This window comes from Anopheles coustani, chromosome 3 (genome assembly GCF_943734705.1).
Source record: "Anopheles coustani chromosome 3, idAnoCousDA_361_x.2, whole genome shotgun sequence".
Classification (NCBI taxonomy): domain Eukaryota; kingdom Metazoa; phylum Arthropoda; class Insecta; order Diptera; family Culicidae; genus Anopheles; species Anopheles coustani.
Genome location: NC_071288.1, coordinates 88,914,373 through 88,942,301, shown reverse-complemented (window position 1 = coordinate 88,942,301; position 27,929 = coordinate 88,914,373). Strand labels below are relative to the sequence as shown.

Below are 27,929 nucleotides of genomic sequence, written 5' to 3'. Positions count from 1 at the left end.
CACAGACGACGCTTGGCCCGAATATCGACGATACACGAGCGACCAGCGATTACGCTTCGTTTACCGCGCCCTTAACTCTTTGCACTTCGATACCATAAAAAATTTCAAAAAGTAGTCAATTTTCATCCTTTATTTTGCTTCATAAACTCGATACTGCCTTCAAAACTAAGAAAGAAAATCAAAAAGAATAAGCTCTTATTTATGTTCTCTTTTCTTATTTCTTTCTTCTGAAAGTTAAAGTTGGGAGCGTGTGAGGTGACAATAACGAATGGTCAATCATTACTTTGGTGGTTAAAATGCATTAAACCTCAGACCAAGTGAGTGTATGATGAGTGTTGTTTTCTGGATATACCTTGGAGCTCCATCGCTCTCATCCTTCTCCATCTGTAAGACCCTTGAGCATGACGAGCTAATAACTAGATGAGGCTTGGCATTGCTGCCGGTTTCCGATCAAGCACCGTTTACCTTTGACATCGGATCCGGGCAAACAGCGTTCAAGAAGCTGAACTACCGCTCGGTTGTCGCGGAACCCCTCAACTACCTACCTCTAATAACTAAAATAGACTTCCGTTTAGATGTGATCACTTTATGCATCAGGTTATAAGGGAAACAAAACAAATTATATGAAAAATTATGTAATCAACGAATCATCAAGAGTATATTGATTTATAATCCTTTATATACCGTTGCTATTACTTGTTTTGTTACTGGTTTGCTCTAAATTATTTGTTACTTATTCGATGATTCTGTGTCGTTTCAACTTATTATTTGAACTTAATGATGATCCTCTTTGATCTACTACTCCTTGCTATCTTGGTAACACCGCAGCTCATGAAGCAACACCATTTCACCGTGTATACCATACGTGATCACACACAACTTTCTTCCACGGTTGGAACGGAAGAATTCGTCAGAATTGCTTGTTGGATATATTGGCTCTTCAAGGCTATGTAGGCCTGCAGGAAAAAATGTTACACTCATTTTAAATGCAATTGTTATTAGCTAACCCTTCAAAATGTTCAACTTACATCACGCAACTCCATGGGCAGCATTGCGTTAAATACCGAGGCCAATTCTCTAAAGTCCGGTCTACGATGCGGAGCGACGTACCAACACGACAGCATTAGGTCGTACAGCTCCTTGTTGCTGTGAACTGGATTTTCCAAACGATACGCATTTTGCAGCATAGTCAACAGCTGCCTACCATCTGTAACACCTGGATAAGGCATTGCACCAAGCGAAAACAGCTCCCACAAGAACACTCCAAATGCCCAGACGTCGGTCTTTACGCTGAAGGTGTGATTTGTGAAGCACTCCAAGGCGAGCCATTTGTATGGAAGGGGACTATCGCTTGATTTAATGTATATGCCTCGTTCCAGCTTTCGCGATAAACCAAAGTCACTTATCTTGATCACCTTCAGAGAGTAGAGAAGCACATTCCGGGCCGCAAGATCACCGTGCAGAATGTTTTTGGATGAAAGATAGTCCATACCGTTCGCCACCTGTGAGGCCCAGCTAATGAGATCTGTAGTCCTCAACTGCCACTCGCCAGTATCAGTGTTGTCCTCTCGATCTGCATGTGTCATTTGTGGTTCATAGTGCTGCAATGTGTCCCAACAACTAATGAACCGTTGCGCGTTGTCACGTAAGAAAATATCCACGCTCCCAAACTGGCAGTATTCAAAAATTAACATGATCTGGCCTGAAGCAAATATCGAATATGATTATCAAACGCTCGCGCATTCAAATGCAAGATAACACTAACCTCTCGCTCTGTTTTTGGTCACGGCACCCAAGAAGTACACAATGTTCATGTGTTGTCCAGTTTGAATCATCATGTTGAGTTCCGTAGCCAAACTGCTTATCGCATCTGCCGAATGGTTCGCTTTCAGCATTTTCACAGCAACGGTCGTCGATGGTTCATGGACGAAGATGTTTCTAGCAACAGCCTTCTTTATGACTCCAAACGCACCTTGTCCGATTGTTTCGCCTAGTGTCAGTTTATCCGTTGAAAACTCATATTCCGTTGGAACAAGTTGTACAGCGGCATCGTTGAACGATTCATCATTGAATGATGCCTTACGCTGGGAATTCATCAGTTTTCCTGTGACCAGGAACACGATTGCACAAATAACTGTGATAGTGCAAATGACAACCACAGCCTGTTCAAATGTATGTTGTTGAGGTTCCAAGGGGATTTCTTGGTGCGAGTTAACTACAATAGTCTTTTTTAAGTACCCTGTAGACTTTCGCATAGCCATACACGAGACTTGCTTGGTATTGATGCTCAGTGAATGATTTACGACCCATGCATATCCTTCTTGATGTCCCACTGCATGGTAGGTTCGTTCATCCTCATATATGATGAAGTCTCCTCTAAATTCGTACACGTGTACTTGACAACGTACAGTCGTAGAACTTCCAATGGTTCTCAAGATCTCGAATTTCATCGGTTCATGGAAATTTCGTACCATTAGATATGATGTTACACTTAAGTCTCGTTCGTTGCAATAGACGAAGCCTGGATGTTTTATCGGTCCAGGAATGTGAAATGTGACTCGTACCACGTACGGAGGGTAGAAAGGCTCGACCTTTAAAGAATAAGAATAAAGTTAACTTTATGTAATACAATTTCAAATAAATTAGCATCGTACAATTGTAAGCTCACCTTGCTAGCCTTTATTCTAAGGTCATCTTTTGCAGCAGTTGCCCGTTTTCCTTCATGATCTACAACAATGGGAATGTATAAAGCCCATGGCATTTCTAAGGGCATAAATTGAAAGTAACAAAAAAAGTCAACGCCGCCATCGTTCCAGAGCGCGGTCTCATTGTTCATCAAAAGACCATCACCATCTACAATTTCATCGAACCGAAGTTAATCATTCCGTGAGTTTTCTACAACAAATACTTACGAGCTTTTAAAACAGACAAATTAATATCAGCACAATTGCCTTTCCTATTGCAACATTCGTACCTTGCAGCGTGAGAATATTGTGCTTGTGTAATAAACAAGTTTTGATCCACTGTGTAGTAATTGCGATTGAAAAATTCCTGCAAAATCTGAAATAAGAAAGAACGTCAAACAGCAATATCCAGTTTCTAACCACTAGTTTTTGGAATAAACTGTACCATGCTAAAACTACGCTCTTTATAGATTTCCCAAACAACAGAAGGTTTCCAACCTAACATTGAAGGAACAATGCATTGAAATATAACCGGTTCATTTTCATAAACTTTGCGTCGGCCGTCTATGTAAATCGGTTGATTTTTCGCTGGATTAGAACAAATATTAATTGGTTTATGAAAAAATATAAAATTAATGCTAGTTAAGTTAAGTAGTCCTACTACCACTACCCTAGAAGTTATTCCAATATTCACCTAGGATTGTCCATGATTTCCACATTTCTTGCTTGCCTGATTTGGCCAAACATTTGTATTCTTGGAAACTCGTTGCGAAGTCCAGGGTAACGTTGTACGAACCATTTTTGTGATCGAAAAAAATGTTATTTTCGAACCAATATATCTTCGGAGCTGGATTTCCGTCCGCATCACAGTCCAACATAGTATTTTCACCCAGATTCAAATAAATTGATGCTTTATTGGCATTGCCACTTTTGAAACGTAATGCGCGTGGAACGGTCAGTTTTACTGCTAACTCTGCTTCCTTGATCGTTCCATTTTCCAACTCGGCCCGGCATTTAAACAGTTCTGATGAAACGTTGAACATCGAAAAGTTGGCCGCCCAACCATACGTAACATTTGATCCTTCTGTCACGAACTCGTACGTATCGTGAATAAAAGTTATGTTGTTTGTGAAATTGTAATAACTATGCAGAAGGCACTGCACTACTACTGTGTCACCTAAAACAATCTCGCCTTCTGGAGATATAACATTTATCTTGACCAGGTCCGGATACAAGAATGATTTTACTATTGAGCTTCCCTTACGGTTCGATGCTATACAAATAACGGTAGTAGGTCCAGATGACGGAACCCTGACAAGTGCGGAAGCGCTCGCTTTTAACATATCACTTGATTGTTTGAACTGAAATAAATTAAATATATCCTTCATTAACACTTTGTTAACGGAGCCCGTACATGTACGGGCTAGCTTGGCAGAACGGCAAGGCGGATATATTCGCCAGGCCGCTGCTGATTGCGGTGACTTCAACATGTTTTAGACAGAAAGCGCCCGTCAACCAAATGTTAACACCCAGTGAAAGATGCACTGCATTTTTTAAGAACTTTCAAAAGTATGGCTTACCACTTGTAGCTCTTGGAGTGTATTTTGCAAGTACGGAATTGATCGAAAATCAAATTTTATCGGATGAGGATATGCTATTCCGTGACAAGTGAATTCAACCATTCCCGTCCTCGACAGTGAAACATTGCGAAGAATTTCCACCGCAGGTGCTCCTAGGCCAATGAAAAACCATTTGATTATAGATTATTATTAATCAATTTTTGATTAATTTTTCCATTTATGAACCTACCTTCGATCAACATTTGCAAATGGGAGATGTGCTCTGTATTCCTGTACGAAACCGTGAAGGTAAACCAACCGCTCTGCGTTACTGTTGCATTTTCAACACTGTACCTGTGCATTCCTAATAAATTAATCTGTCTGCAGATATTTTCATGAAAGTGATAGCACAAATCACGGCCTCTTTCGCCTTTAATATGAACAGATGCATCATCAAGGTTGTGGATAACATCAAACTCAATTGACTTGTTGCGTATCACCAATTGTCCGGCAGAGTTATTTACTCCGGTATAATCATGCGTGTTATTTAATTTTATCACTAATAACAGCTGTTCCACACACTCGTGATTTTCAGAGCAGCATTTGTAAATTCCAGCATGTTTTCCACCAACATTTGAAAAAACCAACGTATTACTTTTGTTCGTAATGTCAATCGATTTTAAACTATTTGGAAAATTCCACACAACCGAAGATAACATCTGATGGTTCGACGCATTATCGACGCATTTCCATTCCATACTGCTTCCTTCCACTACGAGTCGTGGGCCATCTATATCAATAGCTGAAAAAAATGTTGATAAACAACGATCGTTAAAGACTATGAGTTTTAGTTCTATCATATTTTACTATTAAAAAACAAAAAAGAACAATTGCTTTGTAGCTGCCTCCTGAATATGTATATACCTTTTTTTCATTTTCTAAAACATCTAACAATTGAATACAAACACCATCCAAGGGTAAAATTTAAGTTTGGAATCACCTTAGAGTTTGTTCGATGTACTGCCTATAAATTAGTTGATTTACATTTACACATAGTGAATTTACATTTAAAAACATCTTTCCGTTACACCGTTTATCGTCTACAAATCTATCTTTTATGTCGTTTTTACTTGTTATATTCGTTAAAAAGGGGGTCCGCGACAGCCGAGCGGTAGCGCCGGTTAGAAAATCGGCCCACGAGCGTCGGGGCTCACCACCTCGACGGCGTGGGTTCGAATCTCAACCGAGACCGGACTCTCCCCTGTACGAGAGGACTGACTATCCACGTACAACAGGGAAACAAGTCTCGTAAGCCCTTAACGGGCAGGCATGACCAAGAGGTCGTTACGCCAACAAGAAGAAGAAGAAGATTCGTTAAAAAAAGATTTAACTTTTTTATATTTCTTATGAATTACTCAATAACTTTTGGACTTTTGTGACTAATAGAATAAAAATTACAAAAATGTGATCAAAAAAATCTATACGGCCTCAATATGTATGCCTGATCCTGATACACCGGTCGTAAACGATAGAAGTCAAACTGGTATTCTAATGGATAAAAAGGCTGATAAGATATTGTTGATGAAATGAATGGAAAAATTCCACAACACATAGTTTTGATGCACAAATAACGAAAACGTAGCTCAAGAACATGGTTTGTTCGTAAAGATGAGCTCAATAGGTGCGACTTTAATTGTAAGAAAACTGGGTTCATGGTTTACATCAACAAAGATCTAGTCATCAACAAAGATCGAGGATCTCTTCTACTCAATCTCTTAAGGCTCTTAGTTTTCTTAAGTTCAACTGTATTCAGAGTTGAGGGTGTTCGGTGGAATGCGTTATAAGCTCATAATATCCAGTTATTTCATGTTTCACAATCTTCTTTGCCTTAATTTGGCTAAACTTTCGTTTCATTTCGCCGATTCGTTGATTAATTTTTAATTTCTCACCAATAACACTCGACGAAAACAGCAGATATAACAAAAAGGGCAAAATTTCTCTGAAAAACATTTTTCGTCTTCGCGTTGATAATTCTATGGCTGGATGCATCGCGATAAAGCACTAACACGGAAACTTTGTCTTATTTATTTGTTCGTTCTTAATAAAAGCACTTCGTTGAAAACCACCACAAATTTCTTTACACTTTTGGTATGCCTCGTTCAACATCGGGAACAATACTGAAAATTCGCAATTCGCTAGGCTATTTATTTTTCGCTAAGTAGTGCACCCTTTTGATTTTTTTAAATAGTTGATTTCTTTGCTTCCGAATGTTTTTGGAATGTAGCAAAAAATCCTTCCATAGCGTAGAACAGTTACAAGAACAATATTATGAGTCAAATCAAACTTAATCATCATCGCAAAGAAATGTAACACACTGGGCAGCGAGCATAATTTATTTGTTCTTTAGTTTTGTTCTTATGAAAAGGTTCATGTCAAAACCTCTCATCCGTCCTTACCAAAATAATTCAAATATTGGTATGGCCAAGCCTACTCCCTTTTACATGGGATTTCAACATAGAGTAAGACAGCAAAAGGTATGTATATCGACTGGACTTCCTTTAAATCGTTAGTTTTAAAAGGTGTCACTATATTGATACCAAATGAGTGTCTTGTATAAATATTTTAAATACAAAATATTTGTTCAACGAGCCATTTTATATTAAACACTACTAGAGTGTGCTACTTTAGTTTTTTCAACCTAAATTGTTTACGTTCAAACTCAATAGCGTTCGATTCATAATGACTTAAAAACAATTGTTGACTAACGTCTTTGATAAACCGTTGTTTTGCATTTTTCAGCATCGCTAACAGAGACTGACTTTAAAGTTGCAGTCGTCAAAGAATCCAAATAGCCGCCTGACTCACAATTATGGGAAACGAATGACTCAGGAATAGTTTATTTCTTTTCATAGGTTTTAAGGGAGCCTATCCATAGGTCTGAGGACTTTTACCATTGTCTTATTTATTTGGAAATAGTCATTTGTTGACATTTTAATCGATATACCCAGAATCATACACCAAGTATAACTCTTTGCATTTCGGTACCTTTCAACTAATTAGTTAAAGATGAACATCAAATCGCAAATGTTCGCAATTCAGTCTATTCAGTCATTCTTCTTGGCGTAACGACCTCTTGGTCATACCTGCCCGTTAAGGGCTTACGAGACTTGTTTCCCTGTTGTACGTGGATAGTCAGTCCTCTCGTACAGGGGAGGGTCCGGTCTCGGTTAGGATTCGGATTCTATTCAGTCATAACATTGTCTAATTTTTTGGTTAAATTAAATATTTTGCAGTATTGATCAATAACCCTGTTCTTTATCTGCAAAAATGCTTCTACTCTCCTATTCTCCATCAATGTTTGCTATATACTCTAATTACAATCTTTCTTCGGTTACTTTTTCTTAACGAAATGTAACTGAATACCTACCGTTGCCTTTTAGTCCCATAAGATATTTAAACTCTTATTTATGTTCTCTTAAATATAAAAATTGTAGTTGGGAGCGTGCGAGGTGACAATAACGAAAGCTTAATCATTACTTTGGTGGTTAAAAGGCATTAAATCGCGGGCCAGGTAATATTGGGTGATGATTTGTGTAGTTTTTTGGGTATACTGAAGTATCTCTTGCTCCCTTTCTTCTCCATTTATACGATCCTTGAGCATGACGAGCTAATTACTGGGTGAGGCGTGGCATTGCTGCCAGTTTCCGATCAAGCACTGTTTACCTCTGTCAACGGATCCGGGCGAACAGCGCTGGAGAAACGGTAGGCTAAACGGGCCACCTAGGGCCCAGGAAAACGTATGACGAGGAAGTAATTCATTTCGGATCGCTTCATCGCTCATTTCGAGCAGATGAAATTCAATTTCTGCTCACGCTCGGTGCTCACCGCATCCTTCCCGGCCCTCGGTGCCCTGTCGGGAAGCACCAGTTCCTAGCGCCATAGGAACACGTCAACGCGCCGTGCGGATGCGATTAGGATTTGGTGCCCGTAAAATAGCAACCGCTGGCCGAACAGCTGTACCAGCAGCCGCCCCCGGCCTATCCCGCCATGCTGAGAGAAAATTTTCGATTCACTGATGATGATTGTTTTCGCCTCGTTTTGCCAGTTGTTTAATTCCGCGCCGGGTTTCTCGTCACCGGACGGATCCATGGCAGTTTGGTTGCTTGGAGTGACACGAAAACACATTTTCCTTTACAAACACAAACACGTGCACGCGTACATGTACACGCTCCCAAGTTCACCTGGTCAACCACGGGGTTAGTCCGGAAATAGCGGGTTTTGCTAGCCCGGGAAGGAGCCGACAATTTCCGCCGATCCTTAACACTAGAATACAAAAGTGATCAATTTGACTGGTTTTCCGTGTTTTTTTTTCATATCTCCCAAAAAGCTACATCCAAATCCAACTAAAAACAAAATACTAAAACTGTTTTTCCCATAAACTTTTTACGGGCAAACCCCAAGAAATAACCAGACTATTCACGAATGCTTTGGAGCAATCAATTTGACCACTCACTTTCAAAACTCTACGATTTCGTCATTTTTGACGTCATCATGCATCTATCCATCGCTCCGGCAGCTCAGTGTAAAGGAAAACATATCGGATCGGAAATATTAGTTTATTATTTCAACTTATATATTTTCCAAAGAACAAATGATGTCTCAAAACAAATGTGTTCGTTGTAAAACAATTACAAATTAAAATATGTAAGGAAATTTAATATTTCTACAATGAAAAGTTACTCCTCGAACGAATAAAAAAACCAAATATTAAGGTAACAAATAGGGTAACTGTACCAATAGTGGTGCACTTAGTACTGTAAATACCAAATAGGTGTAATTTATGAGTGTTAAGAACACAACATTCTACATATTTGAATCAATTATGATCGAAACATGACTTTTCTTCTCAAAAACATCTATTTTCACCGTAAACCATACAAAATACACGAAAAAAAGCGTATTTTTCTTCCTAGTCGGTTGCTCCTATTATGGTGGTATGGTTCCTATAGTTGTGGTATCGTGTTCCTATAGTGGTGGTAGTACGAAAAACTTGAATATACTTTGACTATAACTTATTTTTGAAGCATATTTCAAACAGAACGGTAAAATACTCCTTGACCAATGCGTTGTCATTGAAAAGACTGTATTGTTTTACCGAAATATGTCCAATTTTAATTCATAAAAAATACTCTGAATATTGCAGCCAAAACTATAGTATATGCTTTATAGCGTATCCTTCGCCCGCTTTCTTTTTTCTTTCCTCTGCTTCTTCTGCTGAGCCTTCTCTCCAGTTTCGCTTTGTTTAGTTTGTAGAAACAAAATAAAATCACTAAATTTACCTGATTATATTGGCCAAAAACCGGAATAAAACTAAAATATACTTGTGAAAAAATCTATGGCTACTATAGGAACAACTTGGGTTTTTGTGCCTATAGTGGCACTATAGTAAAAACTATGAAAATATAATAAAATTATGCTAAAATGAACTAAGTTCGTATAAATCAATTATATTGGAGTATGTAAGTAGCGAAATCATATGGTTTTAATGATTTTGTAGTGATTTATAGCCTTAAGGAAATCATGACATTCGTTATAGATTCTTAAGGAATGCAGCATGTTGGTACAACCTGTTTAGAAACTATGAATTTTGGAGCTTATATATTACGGAATGAGATGGTTCATCTTTTTAACACTCCGCAGAAGATCAAAGAACATTTCATAGAAGAACAAATAACTTCATTGTATATATATCTGCGTAGAGCTAGGATTTTATTCTACTACAACCACTATTGGTACTAGCTCCACTATGGGTGCACTTACCCTAGTAAGCAGGAAATGTATTAAACAGCCGTTGTTAAAAGAATAGAGAAAATTCTCAAATACGATGGCATTGAAGCAGTTTTAAAAATAGAGGTCAAATTGACCACTCCAATGTATTTATTGCATAGTAAAGAAGCAATGTGTTCTAGTGTTACACCAAGATCGTGAAAATGACAGGCGAGAATAAGAGGAGCAACACATTCCACCAGACCGTTGGGTAGCTAACGATTTTGGAGGTCACGAAAGGCAGCCCCAATCTTTGACTCTTTGTCCCACTCTCGGTAGGTTTTCTACTTGTTGTATATGTGCGTCTGTGTATAGTGGCCGATCGAAGTGTCACAACAAATTACTTACTCCACACTCACAACCGGGGTCACCGCTCGACTGTCCGCCTTTTGACACTTCACTTCCAACTAATTGTTTCGTGCCATGTCCTCCGCTTCCACAGGCAACAAAGGACATCGCTCAGCCCAAAACTGCCCTTTCATCCCAGCCGTAGATCCGGCGCGGTCCCCAAAAGAATAGGGACGTGGAACAGTAGGTTACCCAAATCCACCCCAACTCTCGGGTGGCTGGAGGAAATTAGGAAGTGGAAAGTCAATATTTATTTCCAAATTCCTGCCCGTGTTTGTACTCCAACGTGCTTTTTCGTCCAGAACCGGCCGCGGACGCTTGAGGCACGAGAGGATGTTATGGCTAGGGAAAGGATAAATTCCCACCACCTAGATAACCTTCAAATTCAGCAGCTGGAAAATTTCGTCCTTAGCCCGAGAGAGATTCCCCAGTATTTGGGTGGTGGCCCTATACCCGGGTGGTTCTTTAATAAGCGCACAAAACTTTGCTTTATTTGAACTGGACGACCAACCGTCACACACACCCCGGTGAACCCGTTCCGGAACCGGTTCGACGGAAACTGTTTACCACCGGAACGGGCAGCACCATGTATTTTCATGGGTCCCTAAAATTCACCCCCAAAAGGTTTCCGACAGAGTGAAAGTTTTGCAACACAAAATCATCAGCAGTACGGAAAACCCCAAATGGATGAAAAAATGGCTCTTCTCTGGTCGAGTCGCGTTGCGATGCTAAATAATCCCGACTCGACGCAGGCGGACGATGTAAAGCAAAACTGTGGTGATAAATTTTCCAAGCAAAACGGGAAAAAACATACCCTTACGGCCCTTCATGTACGAGAACCGCTTGTCGTACCGTGATTCATCACGGAATATTAAATTGGTCACGCGTTCGGTTTGGGATTGGAACGATTGGATTTTTTGCGGGAGGGGACGGTGGCGCGGGGTGAAGCGAAGCCCCGAACACACATCGGACATATGACGGGACACATGACAGTGCTCCGTTTAACTTATCTCTAATCCGTGCCGGTTGATCCACTACTACAACCGGACGAATTCGATGTAGGCAGCGGCGAAACAGTGCATCAGTTCATCGTGGGCCGATTTATTCGGTTTATTCGACTTGCCTAATTGACTTTGAGTGTTTGGGGGGGAGGCAAATTTATGTATGTTGGCACTCAAATACAGCATCAGAAATTGGCCAATGTCATTCGTGCTTGTTGTAAAATGCAACAATCTTAAATTTTTACTTTTTTAGACGTATTTGAAAATGCACAAACAATGTAGGAGATCACGGGGCAATGTTGTAAACTTTGTAAAAAAAAATATAAAATTAAAATTTCATATGAGTTTCAAATTTTCTTATCAGGAAAAACTTTCCTATTGTATTGTTTTGTACTGTAAATGATTCCATGACATTTATATACTTTACCCTACCTGGGTCGACTCGTCGAACATTAGGTGGAACATTGTGAAATTCGTCATTTTTGTCTTCTAAAATTGTAGTTTGATATGTTTGACAACTATTTTTCTAAAGCACAAATTTGCGTAGTCAATTTATTTTTAAAATAATTCGTTTCTTCCTATTATTGATGGCTAATCATGCCCCTTGTTGCCCTAACACCCAACCATTGGGCAGTACCCAGAGTAACTGAGTATTAACATTTGCTGGTTGGAATTCGGTGATTCGGGAATCTTTTCCAAGATTTATCTTTATTGCCCGAAACAACGCAACCCTCCAGCCCTCCAGGGAAGGGCAACGGAACCCCCCCTGATGTTGAGCCGATTTTGAGCAACCTCCGAGCTTCGCTCTGATCTATGCCGCGTCCCTTCCGTGGAAAGGATTTCGGTTTTGATTGCATTCCGTTTTTTCCGTATGCCTTTTTATAGTTCTTTTTTTCTTCTCATGTTCAACTCCTCCACGCGCGTTATCATCACAAAGCACGATAAAGCAAAAACTCCATCATAAACTTTTTCCACCGAACCCTTTGCCGAACCCCCGGCCGGGTAATGCGTCGGTATGTAGCGGCGGTTGACAAACACTCGGTTGGATCACTTTTCGGGCCAGAATAAACAGATAGAAATCATAAAGCGTTCATTGAATTGCTTCCTTACTTGGTCGTAAACATTCGGTCTCCCGCAAACGCCCCGTTTTCCATCCAGTGTGCGTTTGTGGAAGGAATTTGTTCTTTTCTTCCGTCGTTTTTCCTGAGGGGCTTTTCGCTTATCATTTCAGCGGCGAGTGCCTCCGGTTACCCAGCAAGATCGGAGTTGCTCGTTGGTGATCTATTGGTGGGTTAATGCAAACAAAACCGAACAGAGGCAGACCTAGTTGAAACAAATCAGCAGTGCGTGGCGAAACAAACGAACAACTGCTCCAAGCTGTGCATTCTTCGTCCCACACCGAACGAGAGCCATCTTGGCAATGAAATTTTCCGGAAAACCGTCATGCCTTTGGATAAATAGATAGGAAAGATAAATAATTAATTCTATGCGGCTTCAAGTCAAAGGATAACGACGTCGAAAAGGAAATGGTTGGAGGTATGAGAAGATAAAAGCCTTGTGTGTTAATGAAATACGATCTGCAGTGTTGTGATTAACGGAGGCTCTAACATTTGGGAAATGCAGCATGTTCAGTACAATACAAAATACAAAAACTTTTAACAGTTTTAAGACAAAGCTCCTATTTCATATAGCTTTGAAAGCTAAAACCCTCGAAGGTATTTAATACACAGCTAGCTACCTGCAAGGTGCCTACAGGTTTATAACACATCAATCGCAGGTAAAGGATTTTAAAATTATAACTGTCAACGGTTATTTTGGAGTTGCTGTACCAAAGACAACAAATAAATCAAAATGACCTGAATTCATGGAACTTTTACCCAGCATTTTGTGTGTCCACTGTTTCTATTTGATGTAATTTCTGTAGAACTGTATAAAAAACCCTCTTTTGATTTTAGTTACAGCAAAAGTTTCCCCGAACGGCGTGCATTACAATGCATTGCTAACTTTTGGAATGAAACTTTAGTTTTACCGCCGTTTCTCAAGAGTTAAAAGTTTGCTCACTTCGACATCGTGGCATAAACATTAGCCTTAACAATTTCCCAGACCAGAAAATTACCAACTAAAGCATTTAAACACACAGCAACCGCAATTTGAATTAATTTTGAATTCTGACACATTTTGACAAGTATGTAATGTGTTGTTTTGTGAGGCTCGCAGCGATTAGTTTGGTGCCTCACAAAAAAGCGCTTTGAAACATAAATGCGAGCTATATAATGTTATATACAACTGCACATATGTGTTAGTAACAAGTTTCTACCTAACCGGTTATTTCCGATTATGTTACTATTGTGACGGTCATCGAAACGGGTAAACTCTAGCTGTCTCTCTTCTTCTCCTCCGTTTATGCATCTAATATTGCTTCGCACTTCATCCGCTGAATCATTTCAGTTCTGTACGTGGACCGATGCAGTCGCTATTGTTAACTTTGCAAATTCAAATGACCAATGAAAAAATAAGAAAACCATGTTCAAATGATTAAGATCAGAAACGAACGACGTCATCAACGGCAACGGTAACCAATTCGACAGCGGCTTGGATCGAAAGCAAAACCACCAAACCAAAGTGTGCAACAGTCAAACGAGCGTTGAAAACTACGGTATACTTCTGGAAATTATCCACCCCTCTTTAAACGGCGCTTGTCCGTTTCCCTGCTAAAATAACTGAGTATGGTTGAGGAATTTTACAACCAGGTCGCGTCCCATAGAGAAAAGGAAAATCTTGTTATTACGTGAAACAAAGGGCACTAGGATCGATGACATGGATGGACCGGATGAGCTTTCCACATTTTTACTGCCCGTCGTACCAACCCGTGATCTCCGAAATTTTTCTACGCGACAACTTGATCCTAGGAGGCCATTTGGAATCCATCTTTTTCATTTTCATTGTCGATTCTGACCTGGATTCTGCCATCCCGAAAACAGATGCCAGGGTAATGTGATTTAAAAAAAGTGTCAATTTTATCGTTTTCACATGAGATAAAGCCAATCAGGTATGTTCGAATACGTTTCGTTCAGGCCACAGGTCTCTATTCTTCGTTCCCATTATCGCCTGGCAAGATTGGCGTTTTAACGATCGACCAATACGCCCTTTTGGCGAGAGAAGAACAAAGATAGGACCATTCTTGAAAGTGCAAGAGAGAATGAGAGAGAGAGAGAGAAGGTCGTCAAAACGTGTCTTCGTCGAGGTACTGAAAATAGGCAGATTTTTTCACTGGTAGCCATCTTTACTCGTAAAGAAACTCCGTTGAAAAAAAAACCAAAGCTATGTACCGTAAACGGGAAGTGGTGTTCGTGGCGACCGGACGGATCAGTTATGTGGTGTGTGTTGTTTTTTCGAATGAATCATAACATTCGAGAGAGCAATGTTAAAAGAGCATTTTATTTCATTCTGCGCATCCATTTTTTTTTCTGGGAAAATAATAAGGTTTCCCGTTAAATCCCAAGCGACCGAAGTGTTAAGCATTATTCACAAGTTTTTCTTTTCGGTACTTTAATTCGAACAATGTAGATTTCTTAAAGATTTGAACGTATTTTATTTTATGTATGTTTACTTCGTCGTCGGTTGTGAGAGAAAATTGCCTGCTTTCTGGTTCATTTTCCCCTCTTTTCTTATATACTTCCTACAAGCAAGAATGAGCGGGATTGATTGGCATTCCTCTCCTTCTCCTTTCTTGGAAGATCGTACTCTTCATTCATTGAGTAATTGAATCCGTATACGATTTGTTCTTGATTTCAATAACAAGTATTACCCTGGTTTGAAAATATTGCAACAAAAAGTGCGATTGTTTAGAAATAGCCATTTAATCGCACAATAATCACCTGCTGAGGCATTTCCGTTCCAAAAATAAACATGCTGCCATGCATGTCCCTCGTGCGGGGATGTTCTACGCACCGCTGATCTGAATGTCGGACTATCTAGATCGAAAAATGGTTCCAAACACGATCCAGAATGCATGATTGCGCCGTAATGAATCATTTCTCTTTGTCGTCATTTGTGAAACACAATTTTATTGCCTGTCTTTGGATCCAGAACCATTAAACAAAGTCGATGTATTACGTTGTGTGACTGTTTTGAAAAGGTATCCATTATTTTGTGTTTTCCTCACCTTTCTATGTTGAATGATGTTTGATACATTGATGTTAAATGTGGTTCCATTTGGAAGAGTATTATACTGACATAGTTTTTCTTCAGTTCTATATTTATTGTTTACTGTTCTTACTGGTTTATGAACATGGTGAAATGGAATGTACTAACTTACGAATTGATGGTCACTGTTGAATATGATTTGGATTTTATTGTGTAGGAAAAGTCATAAATTATTAGCTTTTTAGATGGAGGGAAACGTATTGTACTGGTAAAATTCCTTTAACCATACACAAATGCTGCAGAATAATCACTGACTTGTTCGGGTTTACTAAAAGACCTTAACGTGGGTATTTTCATTCCATTTTCATGCAGGAATCCGATTAATTGGATCAGCAACGGTGAACAGTAAATAAAGACTCTTTATTGGAACAAAACAAAATGAGCGATCCAGAGGATCTAGAAGACGGAGAGATCGAAGATGACGATGACGATGTGGTGCAACCGGAAGATCCTCCGCTGGTTCAACCGACACCTTCCGATTACAAGGATTTCGATCCAGATCAGCTGGAAAATCAAGAGCCGGGTAGCAAAGAGTCGTCGGGTAGAGAACAGCCGGCGAATAAATCCGGTAGCCAACGGGTAAAGCCCGCGCCGGTGGTGGACGACTGGGCAACACGGGTAGAGAATGCGATTGCAAATGCTCTAATTAAGGACGGCGTGCAACCACCGATGCCCACGTCCGTTAGCCATCACGGTGATGGCGAAGAAGACCCAGGTACACCCAGTGGTGGGCGTAAATCGAAGAAAAGGAAGAAATCGTCCCGGGGTACTGGAGGAGGGGATGGGTCGCAACAACAGCAACAGCAACAACATCAGCACCACCATCAGCATCATCATCACCATCATCCACCGCATAGCAAACAACAACGGTTGGACGAGCAGGATGACGATGGACAGATGGACTACGAGTACGAGATGGTAAACGTGCGGGGCAGTAGCCCGCAGGACAATGCACCCCATGGTCATCATGGAACTAGGGATTCGGGGGTGTCCGAGTCGGAGGAAGACGATGCACACTACTCGTCCGATGAGTCGCGCGATCGCGGCGATGCACACTTCCGGGGGAAATCGCGTGGAGGAGACCATCGTGACCGGGATCGGGAACGAGAGCGCGAACGGGAGCGCGAGCGGGAGTACAACCGGAAGAAGCGTAAACAAGCACGCCAGCGAAGCAACGGCAAAACGAGTCGCGATGGCCGAAAGCGAAAACGGGACGATTCGGATGTAAGTAATCTAATAGTCATCGAATGCTGAATAACGTGTATCGATTAAAATATAATTTCTTTTTCTTTTCTAGGATGAGAAACATCGTCCGACCGGTCCGCGAAAGATGGAACTGTGTAAATTCTACCTAATGGACTGTTGCGCGAAGCGGGAAAAATGTCTCTACATGCACAAAGACTTCCCGTGCAAATACTACTACCTGGGCATGAAATGTAGGGAAAAGGACAAGTGTCTCTTCAGCCATGGCGAGCCACTTCCAGACGATCTGAGAGCGATACTTCTAAAGCATCTGGAAACGGCCCCGCAGGAAATTCTGGGTGATTTTCAGCGCATCAGCCGGGACAGCGCGATCGGTATGCTGAACTCAACCCACCGGAAACTACTCGAACGGTACGGGAAAGCACCGGGTGATGGTGGTGGGTCAAAAATCCCCTCCCTACTGGACGTACCAACCGTACAACCGGTGTCGGGGTCTAATCACGCAGCCAATCAGAAATATCGCAAGTCTCGCTGGACGGGAGATAACGGTGGGCCGGCGCTCGATGGGGAAACGCTTGATCTACTGAAGCAGCTAAAGGATGTCATCAGCCCTCGGCAGGCGCAGGATCTCGAGCATATGGGGATACGAACGTTGGACGAGATCAGTCAGCTCACGGTGGCGCAACTGAACGAGTTGGGCTTAAGTATCACGCAAATACACGACCTGCAGGTGCGCGCAATGAACGTGCAAAAGAACCGGGAGGCTAAGAACTCTTCTTCCAGCGCCGGCAATAGCCAGGTGGATAGTGGAATGGTCGATAGCATGGAAAACGCTACACCAAGCGGTTTAGAAGATGTTGATTTACGAAAAATGCCTCCAGCAGTAGACATCGGTACCCCTGAGGTTGGTGGAGGAAGTCGAGATGTTGATATGAGATTATTTCCTCCCGTGGAACCGTTAAAACAATCCCCTAAAGCCAACACTGATAATACTGCTCTCACTAATGCGCCAAGTAGTAGTGAGCCGATATTGCAGGGCAGCAGTCATCCCCTTCTACTGAAAACGCCAACCGTTGACTACTCGCAGTACATCAAGGACTCGAACCTAAGCGAAGATCTGGACGCGGTGGCGGCCGATACGAGCCTGCTGAACGAGGACGACGACGTCGACGACGATGATGACGACGAGAACCACTTGAAGATCAACATCGAGGAAGAAGAGGAGGAAGAGAAGAAAGACCCAACCGGGGAAAGCACGCGCGATCCCTACGGGACGCTGAAGCGAACCGATTCCGAAGAGGATCACGATACGGTCGAAAAACCTGCCCCCATCCTTTTGCCACCCTTGGTGCCACCGAAGATCGACTATGCGCAAGGGCTGGGAGATATTCTCATGTACGGAAGTTTGGACAAAACATCCGCCAAATCGCTCGGAGGTGGTGATGGATTCTCACCTCGATCGCACCATCGATCACCGTCACCCGCCAAGGACGACGGAGGTACAACGACCAGCACCAGGTCGGCGCTTCTCCAGGACGCTTGGACACCGTCGATGGCGGACTCACCGAGCAGCACGACCTCTTCCAGCCAGCAGTCCAAAGCTTCCCGCACGAAATCGGACCAAGGTGGATCAAAAGGTGGATCGTCCTCAGGCGATCGCCAGCGTAGGATGGGTTCTTCTTCAATCTACGATTGGTACGATTCAGATAACGTACCCTCGTCACCGGATGGGCCTAGCTCCCCGGTGGGCGGTTCGTCCTTCGGTTACGGTGCAGGGGGTTACGGTAAGCTCGGTACGTTAGACCTGGACGATGGTGACTCGTATGCGAGGGGCTCCGAAGGGCCTGGAGAATTAGGGTTCCCGTTCAAATCCATGATGGCCAACTATGTACCGGCGACCGAAATCGATGGATCGATTGGTTCGCATGCCCCCATTCTGTATAAGGTAAGTTCCAGTTCCAATAATTAACTATGTGTAACAGGTTTTAGTACATTTAAACCACATTGCCTTTAACTTTACATTATTCGAATTCATTTTACTATAACAATTTTTTTTTAATATTTCCTCTGCTATGTCACAAATCCACAGGTTTACGTAGTCGATGTTCCGAAGCCAAACTTCAAAACCATCCGAAGAACAATCGCACGACCAGTGCCGGCCAAGGACCGACCGACCGATCCGCGGTTACGGAGGTTATTCGGTATTCAAAGCGACGAAGATGAGGCCGATGATGGTACGAGCAGTGACGCCGGTATCAAATCCCCCGATGGATCGACTCCCGGTGCCTCGCCGCTGTATAACAATCCTCCCACGATGCCAGCGGCTCTCATCGTTCCTCCCACATGTAGTGCTTCCTCAGTCCCTCAGGCGTCAGCAAACAAACTGGTCAGCAGTGGTCCCCGTGTAGATCCAAGGAAGCGGCACGCCGAAAAGCAGCAGCAGCAGCAGTTGGAAGCGCAACAGCAGTCCCAGCAGCAGCCAGGTTCCGCCGGCGGTGGTGCTGGTTCCGCGTTCGGTTCATCGCCTCAGATCGATGTGCAAGTGATCCTCCAAAAGTCGGCCTGGTACAAGGATCTTGGCTCGAAGCACAAGATTATGGTGAACCAGCAGCTGGCCATCCTGTCGACGGAGATGAAAAAGTTCCACAACTCGGACCGGTCGACGGAGCGGTTGAGCGAGTTTATGCACTTTCTCGGAACGAGCAACATGCTGCAGCACATCCTCACCTGTCTGAACGTGTTCGTGGACGACTCGGTGACCTTCTGCGAGGTCCCGGTCGTACCGAACCTGCCGCCGCCGAATCACCTAGCGCCGCTACCGATGGTGCCACACATTCCGCCACCGGGCATGCCGCCAGCGGTTCCACTGCACGTGCCCCCACCGTTGGGTGTCCAGGGGCCGATGTCACTTCCACCACCGCTTCCGACCCAAACGCAGCAGCCCCCAATGTTCGGTCACGGTAACAAGGGCCCCTTCGGGCGACCACCGATGCAGGACCAACCACCACCGCCCATGGTGGGCCGGCCCGGCCTACTCGGCGTTTCGCCCAACATGCCCTTCGAGCAGTTCCTTGCCATGGGCAACGTCAACAAGGGTGGCGAGCATCCGGGTGGCAACGTTGTTGGTGGGCCGCTGCCTCCAGCGTGGACGCAAGGTAACAATAATGGTGGGAACAATAATGGCAATAACATGAGAAACATGCGGAATAACAACCGCATCGGGCACAACTTCCGTAACAATAACGATCGATGGAACCACAACAATGGGGGCGGACCAGGTGGTGGTGGTGGTCCGCCGATGATGATGGGAGGAAACAATAACGGTGGCGCCGGTGGCCCGGGCGGAAATAATCGACGGAACAACAACAATCGACGGAAAAAGTAGGACTATCGATTGGACTGCTGGACAGAGGGAAGCAAGTCACACTCACCTACCATACTCTCCCAGTGCCTCATCCTGCTCTGCTTTTCATTTCCACAAATCCTGCTCTCCGTTTGCAATTAAGGAATAGAACAAAACTCTAACCAACCAACCAACGGGGTATGAATAATTGGGGAACGGCGGGTAGGGTTGGTTAGTTGTTTGACTCGACTGGAGCTACTAATATGAGATTTATCAAGTACTAAGACGTCAACTGTACGTTGACTATTTGTAAACTACATAATGTCCTTCCGAAGGTTTTCGCACCTTCGTGTGAAAGATGGGAGATTCTTTTTATGTTTGTAAGAAATAAATTATATATCTAAATAAAATAAACACATCACAGCTAAATTGTGTGGGCCAGGAATGGGTCGATTTTTTCGACCACACAACCGATGGCCACGTTTGGTTCTCCCTTGTACGTAGTAATTGCCTACATTGTGGTAGTTTAGTGTTAGTTAATGTTATTACTAGCTCATTTCAGTTGTTTTATTTTTATTATTATGACAATTTGAATAGTTGAAAAATGAAACATGAGTAGTTCAAACACGTCATGATTACGTTTTTCGAACCATTACTAACGTCTTATTTAGGGAATAGGTTCAGTTTGAAATTATACAATTACTGTAAATTTATTAGACTTCGCTTGCATTGTATATTCTGAATATTTTTTTATTAAAACACAAATGCTTTAAAGACACCTGTTTGGTTTAAAATGTCACGTTTTCTTCGGTACGCCATTACAACTGTACAACGACTTTATGTACTTTTATGTACTCAGACTAACACAGAGGCACGAATGAAACATAATGGATCAGCAAATTCATGCATTCCTCCGAAACATAACTCTGCGGCAAATCTTCAACGGACGTAGTGATTAGAATGGACAAATGAAGACGCAACATGAAACACAAGTTTACCCCCACGACTGACCATCACCACGTGCCGACGAATGAAATGATTTGATCAGCAAAAGTTCACCGCACGGGTCAAACCATCGTCGACGCTTACGTATGTTGAATGTTAGAATTAGGAGACATTTATTGCGTGTGATCATGGACTGTACGTTGTAGTTACATTTTTGAACATCTACAGTGTGCTATTTTGCGATTTTTCAATAGCTAACATTCATGACATGCTTTGCTATATTGCGAGTCTAAAAGCACACAAGGAAAATGAATGATAACTCATAAATAATTATAAAAGGGGCAGACGTGCAACAGCATTTATTCAAACAAACATTTGACACGATACACACATCGATTGACAGACTTATACAACGGGTTAAAAACAAATCTCATCTCTCAACATTGAGTTTCCCTAACTTCCCTTGATCCCATGTGTTCCCTTTATTTCGTTTCCCTCTTTAGAATGCACCACATTTTCTGGCCTATATGCAGGCTACGGATAGAGTGCTTTCGTGGCAAACCGTGGCAAAGTGAAAGCGGCCCGGTGCACGTCCGAGGTGTAGTACCGCAGGCTCATCCGATCGATTTCTTCATCCTTGAATGTGCGCGAAGGTTCACTGAAATTCGTTTCCTAAAATAATTTAAATTATTATTATTTGCCCTACGTTTCAGTTGATTGCCACGTTATGACCTACCGGGTTGAGGCTGGCGATGAAAAATCCAATCTGCCCCGTTGGATACGACGGCACGGCGGCGAGCCCGTACGTGACGCGCGGGAAGTGCTTTCGGCAGTAGTCGAGCGTCTCGCGGACATGGCCCGCATCGAGCCAGAAGCTGCCACCCTGCGAGCAAATGATGCCGTTCGGTTTGAGCGCTCGCTTCACCAGCTCGAAGTATGACTCCCGGAAGAGTGACTCGGCCGGCCCGATCGGATCGCTGCTGTCTGTGATGATAACGTCAAAGGCGCCCTCGTGCTGCTTCATGTACTCGAACCCATCGCCAATTGTTAGCTTCAGCTTAGGTGAATCGAACCCGCACGCCATGAATGGAAGGTACTGCTTGGATAGCTCCACCACCCGCTCGTCAATCTCCACCTGGTGCACCTCCGTCACCGACGGGTGCTTGGCCACCTCCCGCGCCACACCTCCATCACCACCGCCGACGATGAGCACGCGCTGCGGGTTCGGATGGCAGCAGAGCGGCAGGAAGGAAATCATCTCCTGATAAGCGAACTCGTCCCGCTCCGTACACTGGATGATGCCGTCGAGTATCAGCACAACCCCGTGCGACTCACTAAAAAGGTACACTTCAATGTTAGCCATTCCGGTGACTTAAAGCCGGGGGGAAATCCCACTCTAGCGCACCTCTGGACAATTTTGATATGCTGGTACTTGGAGCGCTCCTCGTGGAGAACGCTTTTCACCTTGAGCGAAAAGCATTGACCCGGCCAGAGCTCGTCGGACACCTCGCTAAACCATTCCGAGGGATTCATAACTTTCGGTTGGAATTAAATTGCTTTTACAATTTTACACAGCACAATCGATACGCGGCCTAATGTCAACGGAATGTCCGTGTCAACACCGCGAAAAGGCACACTTGTTGCGTTCCCTGTTGTCTCCAGCACGACACGATTGGACTGCCAGCTCGTATGATCCGTTGCAATCGACAGCGTAAAGAAACGATCTCCTGGTTGCTTTTTTTAATCCGACCAGGTTTATCAACCGCGGTTTGTAATCAAAAATGTATGGTGAGCATAGCACACGCACACTAAACAAATATAAGCATGATTTACTGATCCTTTGCATAGATTCAAGGGAAGGAGTAATCTATCTTTTCTATGCTAAAAGAAAATCAAAATTATCGGAATGAAGGGAAAAACATAACAATAGATTTGGATACACGTTTTCAAGTGTTTCGGGCAAAATTAACTTTTTATAAAATGAAAAAATATTAACAACTCCGACATACTTTCTGGGATAACTGCAATTAACATAATTTCATGAAATAGCTTCGAATTTTCCTCTATTTCTAAAATTTGTCTTATTTTTATTTGTTTGGGAATTTGGTGTTTTTCTATTTATGAAATAATTCATAAATAAATTTATAAAAGGGTAAATATACAGCCCTGCACCGATGACAGCCGGATGTCGGTGCTGCCACCAACCGTTGACAGCAGAAACCACTCTTTCCTTAACCTTTTCTTCGGCACTCGTGAAGTTGACAGTACGTATCCCCGTGGAAATACGCTAATATTTTCGTAATTTTACCAAAAGTACCGCTTATTGTCCGCTTCGGGGGAATCGAATTGCAAAGTAATATGATGTTCCTTCAAGAAACGGCGTTGGTTTGTGGGTGCCGAGTCGTTGGGACCCGAATCGATGCGAACCGTTTACGTGTGTTTCCGTATCGAATGTGCTTGGTTCATGGTATACCGCTCGTGCAACGCTGTCACAGCGTCATACGGATCGGGGGAAATAAGCGGATTACTCGGTTGCGCTGTGGATTCATTGAAGGGCATATTTCTGATCAACCGTTTCTTCTCAATTGTATCATTCTAGGAAAGTCGTTTCACAACCGTAAAGACAACCGACAGTAAACATGACGAACTCCAAGGGTTATCGCCGTGGTACCCGGGATATGTTCTCCCGCGGATTCCGCAAGCATGGAACCATCCCTCTGTCTACCTACATGAAGGTCTACAAGGCCGGTGACTACGTGGACATCAAGGTATGTATGCACCGAGCCAGGCCACCCTTGATTTTGATTTGAAGACAATGTATTATGGTTTATTTACATGGTTTTTCTTTTGTACCTCACAGGGTCACGGAGCCGTCCACAAGGGTATGCCCTACAAGGCGTACCACGGTAAAACTGGCCGTGTGTACAATGTCACGAAGCACGCCCTCGGTGTGATCGTGAACAAGCGTGTCCGCGGAAAGATCCTAGCCAAGCGCATCAACGTTCGCGTCGAGCACGTCAACCCGTCCCGTTGCCACGAGGATTTCCTGCGCCGCGTGAAGGAGAACGACCTGAAGCGCCGTGAGATCAGGGACAAGAAGCTGAAGATGAAGGTGTCGCTCAAGCGCAAGCCGAAGCCACCGCGTCAGGCTCAGGTCATCAAGAACCCGCCCACCCCCATCTTCCTGGCTCCGATCCCGTACGAGTTCGTGGCTTAAGCACGATTTTCCGGTGAACCGGCAGTGGTACTGGTTGCTGTTGCTGTGGCGGTGCACGGTTTTTTTCGTTGCGAAGTCACACTTGTGTCGAAGTGGTGGTGTTTGTTGTGTACCGGATGTTCCATGGTGAACCGACAACACGTAAATTTATGGATATCTTCAACAAAATACAGAATGCGAGGAAAACATAACGTGAGTGTGGAAAGTTTTTTTTCTATCGTGAGAAAATGGGCATCACTTTTCAGAAGAAATGCATTGATCGCGTTGATCACGGGCAATGCAAGAGTCCTTTGAATGGTATTAAAAAATAACCAAGTCACATTTCAGCAAGAAATTGCTCTCGATGTATTACCCTCCTATGTTTATTTCCAAGGAAAATACTTACATGCGAATGTTTGAAACCAAGCTGATTGATCAAAACAGAAAGAAACACTTTATCTAAACAGTTATTCACGTATTTTATTAGTTTCAGTATCCGGCATTTGGCCCTTACCGGTGACTAATGTTTTACAAAATTGTCGCTCTGCTCGACCGTGGCAAGATACTGTTTGCAAGTTCACTTTCTGCCCTGATTTTTATTTTCCCTTCAGTAAGTTATGTTACCTCCTCCCCTCGGGAGCTACACAGCTAGCAGTGTTGCTTTGTCGGGGAGGAGGAGTTTGTTGATGACAAAACTGTTTATAAGTAGTCTGTGATTTTTTCCCGCCTACTCGATTTCTAATCGATCGTTCCTGTGTCCGTCCTTGGTAGGACATTTTCTAGTCACACAACCGGGTTAATCCTCCCCTTTGGTAATCCTGGATTTCCACACACTAACAAACTCGGCTCACAATGATGGTGAAGATCAACCGCCTTTTCTAACAAACTTTGAACACGTATCCTTCGTTTCCCTGCTAGCGCTCGGGAAGTAAAACTTAAACCTTTCTTTATACTCAATCGTGAAGCGAACGGTAGAAGATTTCCATTCGATTAAAGTCTATAACGAAGTTTGTCTTTAATGTGATGAAGTGTGTGAAGGCGTTTTAAATTCACTTCTATGCTCCTTAAGACCCAATCCCTGGGCAAGTATTTCATGTTCTTGAGGACGTATTACTTTTTCCGTATGTACCACACGGCACATCATTGTCTCGTTTGATTTCTCAGTACATGTGTTTTGTTAACTCACCAAATGTGTAGAAACTATGAGAATTTTAAATTTTAGTATACCTTAACGGTTTCAATTTCAATAACTCCTACCGGTCGAATTAGAAGAAAAGAAGTCAACCTAGGGAAACTGACACTAGAACAAGCGAAAACCAACGGTGGTAGGTAAATCAAAGCAACTAAAAATACGAACTAAAGTAATCCTACGTAAGTTGACTTTATACAGCTTCAATATATAAATTCAGTATTATATAACACTTTCGCTGGCAAATAAATAAATTAACAATTCAAAATCCCCTTCTTGACTCCCAACAGCCACGAATTTCCATTCCACACTTCACTTTCACTTTCGAATCGAACAACCGTACGCATCCAACGCTTCGTCCCTACGCACAGTCCCGGGACTGGTAGAATAGGATGTAGCCCGTTTCCGACGATTTCTGGATGTCCGATGTCAGTCCGTAAAAGTCTTCGATGGTGGAAGCTTCGATTTTCTGCAGAGAAAAACAATACGAAGAAGAGGTAAACGTTGTGTTTCCTTTTATAAATGGCGTCTGTATTGCACTTACATCAACCATGTCGTCATCGAACAGCAACCAGAAGCCGTGACTTTTTACAATACTTATGTAATGGCCACGGTTTGGACCCGAGCCGCAGTGTATGACCACCGCCATGAGGTCGTACAGTCGATCCGGGTTAACCGCATCGTCGGACTGGAGGGCAAAAACATTAAGGCGTTAGCAAGCTCAAGGTTGCACCAAAAAGTATTCTCTTACCGTATTGAATAGTCGTAGCTCGAGCGGAAACACGACCCGATGGGAAACTTTTATGTGCCGGTTGTACTGTTCCATGTACTTGAAGCGCTTCAGATGGAGGGCCAGTATCATCGGCAGCTTCTTGACGCGCATTCGCTTCTGCGCTTCCTGGTAGCTGCAGCAGTTATCACATTTGAATTTGTTATCACTACACAACGTCTCCGTGTTGCTGAAGCACCGCAGGCAGTGCGTGATGCTGGTATTCTGGTCAACGTCCACCTGGAGGTCGAAGAAGTTCTCGTCCTTGCTGCTCACCGTTTCGCAGTTGAGGCAGCGCGTCTCACTCGTAAGAATTCCCTGAAAGATTTCGTGCACCCATGTTGGTTCCGTATTGTTGTTGTTGTTGTTGTTGCTGTTTGAGTTGTCCTGCCCCAGGTTCATTCCGTTTCCCCCTCCGGCGGTTCCGTTGGCAGCGGTTCCCTTGCTTCCGGCGGTCCCGCCCGCCTTTGCCTGGTTACGCTCGGCCAGGATGATTTCGTTGATGTGATTGATGAGAAAGTTAAGGAACTCGTGGGCATCCTGCTGCATGTAGTTATCGAACTCCTCCTTCTCCTTGCGCAACCGGGCGATGAACTTTTTCGGCGCGATCGATCCCACCTTCTTCTTCTGCGTCGCTATGCTGTAGAACAGGTCGGCCAGGCACGACAGAAGCGTCTCCTTGGTGCGTCTATTCTTCGCCTTATACTCTAGCACCTTTTCCCGGAACGGGCGGCAGAAGTAGAGCGCCTGCAGGACCGAATTGCTGTAGCAGGTGTTTCCGAACTGCAAACCACAAACAAAACACACTTCATGTAGGCACCAAAGGAATGCACTCCACTCTTTCCCCTCCCAAACCATACTACTGCCCGTATACGTACATTGACCAGCCCGAAGTAATGCTCGTTCGGAGGGAATTGGTCCGAACCGATGTCACGCTCGAGTTGGGAAATGTTGGCACCCTGCGGAAAGCAAACAGACGATACGGCATACCGACCGCATTCGGAAAGGTCATTTCAATCGCACCATCATCTCCATACCAGCGCCCCAAAAGTGTTATCGCGGGGTGCCAAATTGGTTAAACAAACATATCTTACCATCCTCTTCCAGTATGATGCACCATTAAAACAACCTATCGTTTATTTGTTTCGTTACGATAGAATATGCACAGCTCGCAATGAATCCCGAACGGCTGCAATGGGTTGATTTTCAGTGAGAATTTGCAGAACAAGTTTCCAGCGCTGGTCACTTTATTGACATTTTTCACTACGCTAGTGAATCTGATAGATCTTTGCTACCTTTTCTACAAATAGAACTGTCAAAGTCGATGCTTGACGTTGCCGGGGATGTTGTGAAACAATTCCAGAATTATGGTGAAATTTACCAATAATTAATTTTATTAAAACATATCACAATGATTATTCGTTTGTACATAAAAAAATTATAGCTAAAAATGAAAAACTTCAATTATTAATCGTCAAGAATAATATTGTTTATCTCTAGAAAACAGTGAGCAGTTTTATAAATTTTACAAACTGAAATATTTCGCCCATGCTATATTTCAAAAAGCAAAATGACGTTTGCTTAAGCACGAATTCGTAGCGCAGTCGGTACTACCAACCTTGTGAAACCGAAAGCCTCTTTCAGTCCTTTCCGGTTCCAA

At 43.1% G+C, this 27,929-nt stretch overlaps 5 protein-coding genes across 6 annotated transcripts; 2 read left to right on the top strand and 3 right to left on the bottom strand.

Annotated features, from left to right (window-relative positions):
• Window positions 1-1,019: 1,019 nt before the first annotated feature.
• Window positions 1,020-1,586, bottom strand: LOC131269048 (fibroblast growth factor receptor-like). The gene has a single exon (XM_058271364.1). It carries the CDS (start codon window positions 1,584-1,586, stop codon window positions 1,020-1,022), a length of 567 nt encoding a protein of 188 aa, XP_058127347.1.
• Window positions 1,587-13,883: 12,297 nt separating this feature from the next.
• LOC131272877 (protein suppressor of sable) lies at window positions 13,884-20,938 on the top strand. The gene is made up of 4 exons (XM_058274750.1): window positions 13,884-14,074; window positions 15,937-16,848; window positions 16,922-18,772; window positions 18,917-20,938. Exons 2-4 carry the CDS (start codon window positions 16,003-16,005, stop codon window positions 20,210-20,212), a joined length of 3,993 nt encoding a protein of 1,330 aa, XP_058130733.1. The 5' UTR covers window positions 13,884-14,074; window positions 15,937-16,002; the 3' UTR covers window positions 20,213-20,938.
• Window positions 20,939-21,448: 510 nt separating this feature from the next.
• LOC131272234 (spermidine synthase) lies at window positions 21,449-22,871 on the bottom strand. Its single transcript, XM_058273899.1, has 3 exons — window positions 22,521-22,871; window positions 21,852-22,449; window positions 21,449-21,787 (listed from the first exon to the last, which is right to left on the bottom strand). The coding sequence occupies exons 1-3, from the start codon at window positions 22,646-22,648 to the stop codon at window positions 21,650-21,652; spliced, it is 864 nt and encodes a 287-aa protein (XP_058129882.1). The 5' UTR covers window positions 22,649-22,871; the 3' UTR covers window positions 21,449-21,649.
• Window positions 22,872-23,306: 435 nt separating this feature from the next.
• Window positions 23,307-24,523, top strand: LOC131271602 (large ribosomal subunit protein eL21). 2 transcript variants are annotated; one of them, XM_058273089.1, is made up of 3 exons: window positions 23,307-23,379; window positions 23,715-23,883; window positions 23,976-24,523. In XM_058273089.1, the coding sequence occupies exons 2-3, from the start codon at window positions 23,755-23,757 to the stop codon at window positions 24,330-24,332; spliced, it is 486 nt and encodes a 161-aa protein (XP_058129072.1). In that variant the 5' UTR covers window positions 23,307-23,379; window positions 23,715-23,754; the 3' UTR covers window positions 24,333-24,523. The 2 variants fall into 2 exon arrangements, with proteins under 2 accessions (XP_058129072.1, XP_058129071.1); XM_058273088.1 differs by lacking the exon at window positions 23,307-23,379 and adding an exon at window positions 23,385-23,468.
• Window positions 24,524-24,777: 254 nt separating this feature from the next.
• Window positions 24,778-27,523, bottom strand: LOC131271523 (ubiquitin carboxyl-terminal hydrolase 46). The gene is made up of 5 exons (XM_058272978.1): window positions 27,364-27,523; window positions 27,148-27,228; window positions 26,252-27,052; window positions 26,045-26,188; window positions 24,778-25,969 (listed from the first exon to the last, which is right to left on the bottom strand). Exons 1-5 carry the CDS (start codon window positions 27,364-27,366, stop codon window positions 25,862-25,864), a joined length of 1,137 nt encoding a protein of 378 aa, XP_058128961.1. The 5' UTR covers window positions 27,367-27,523; the 3' UTR covers window positions 24,778-25,861.
• Between the last annotated feature and the right edge of the window lie 406 nt (window positions 27,524-27,929).

Bases quoted from the DNA above. Each gene is read 5' to 3' on its own strand.
- LOC131269048 (XM_058271364.1), bottom strand. From the start codon at position 1,586: ATGACACATGCAGATCGAGAGGACAACACTGATACTGGCGAGTGGCAG.
- LOC131272877 (XM_058274750.1), top strand. From the start codon at position 16,003: ATGAGCGATCCAGAGGATCTAGAAGACGGAGAGATCGAAGATGACGAT. The intron at 16,849-16,921 runs GTAAGTAATCTA...TTTCTTTTCTAG, and splicing joins GAAAACGGGACGATTCGGAT to GATGAGAAACATCGTCCGAC. The intron at 18,773-18,916 runs GTAAGTTCCAGT...ACAAATCCACAG, and splicing joins ATGCCCCCATTCTGTATAAG to GTTTACGTAGTCGATGTTCC.
- LOC131272234 (XM_058273899.1), bottom strand. From the start codon at position 22,648: ATGAATCCCTCGGAATGGTTTAGCGAGGTGTCCGACGAGCTCTGGCCG. The intron at 22,450-22,520 runs GTGCGCTAGAGT...GTACCTTTTTAG, and splicing joins CATATCAAAATTGTCCAGAG to TGAGTCGCACGGGGTTGTGC. The intron at 21,788-21,851 runs GTAGGTCATAAC...AAATTATTTTAG, and splicing joins TCATCGCCAGCCTCAACCCG to GAAACGAATTTCAGTGAACC.
- LOC131271602 (XM_058273089.1), top strand. From the start codon at position 23,755: ATGACGAACTCCAAGGGTTATCGCCGTGGTACCCGGGATATGTTCTCC. The intron at 23,884-23,975 runs GTATGTATGCAC...TGTACCTCACAG, and splicing joins GTGACTACGTGGACATCAAG to GGTCACGGAGCCGTCCACAA.
- LOC131271523 (XM_058272978.1), bottom strand. The intron at 26,189-26,251 runs GTAAGAGAATAC...TTTGCCCTCCAG, and splicing joins AGCTACGACTATTCAATACG to TCCGACGATGCGGTTAACCC. The intron at 25,970-26,044 runs GTAAGTGCAATA...TTTTCTCTGCAG, and splicing joins TCGATGACGACATGGTTGAT to AAAATCGAAGCTTCCACCAT.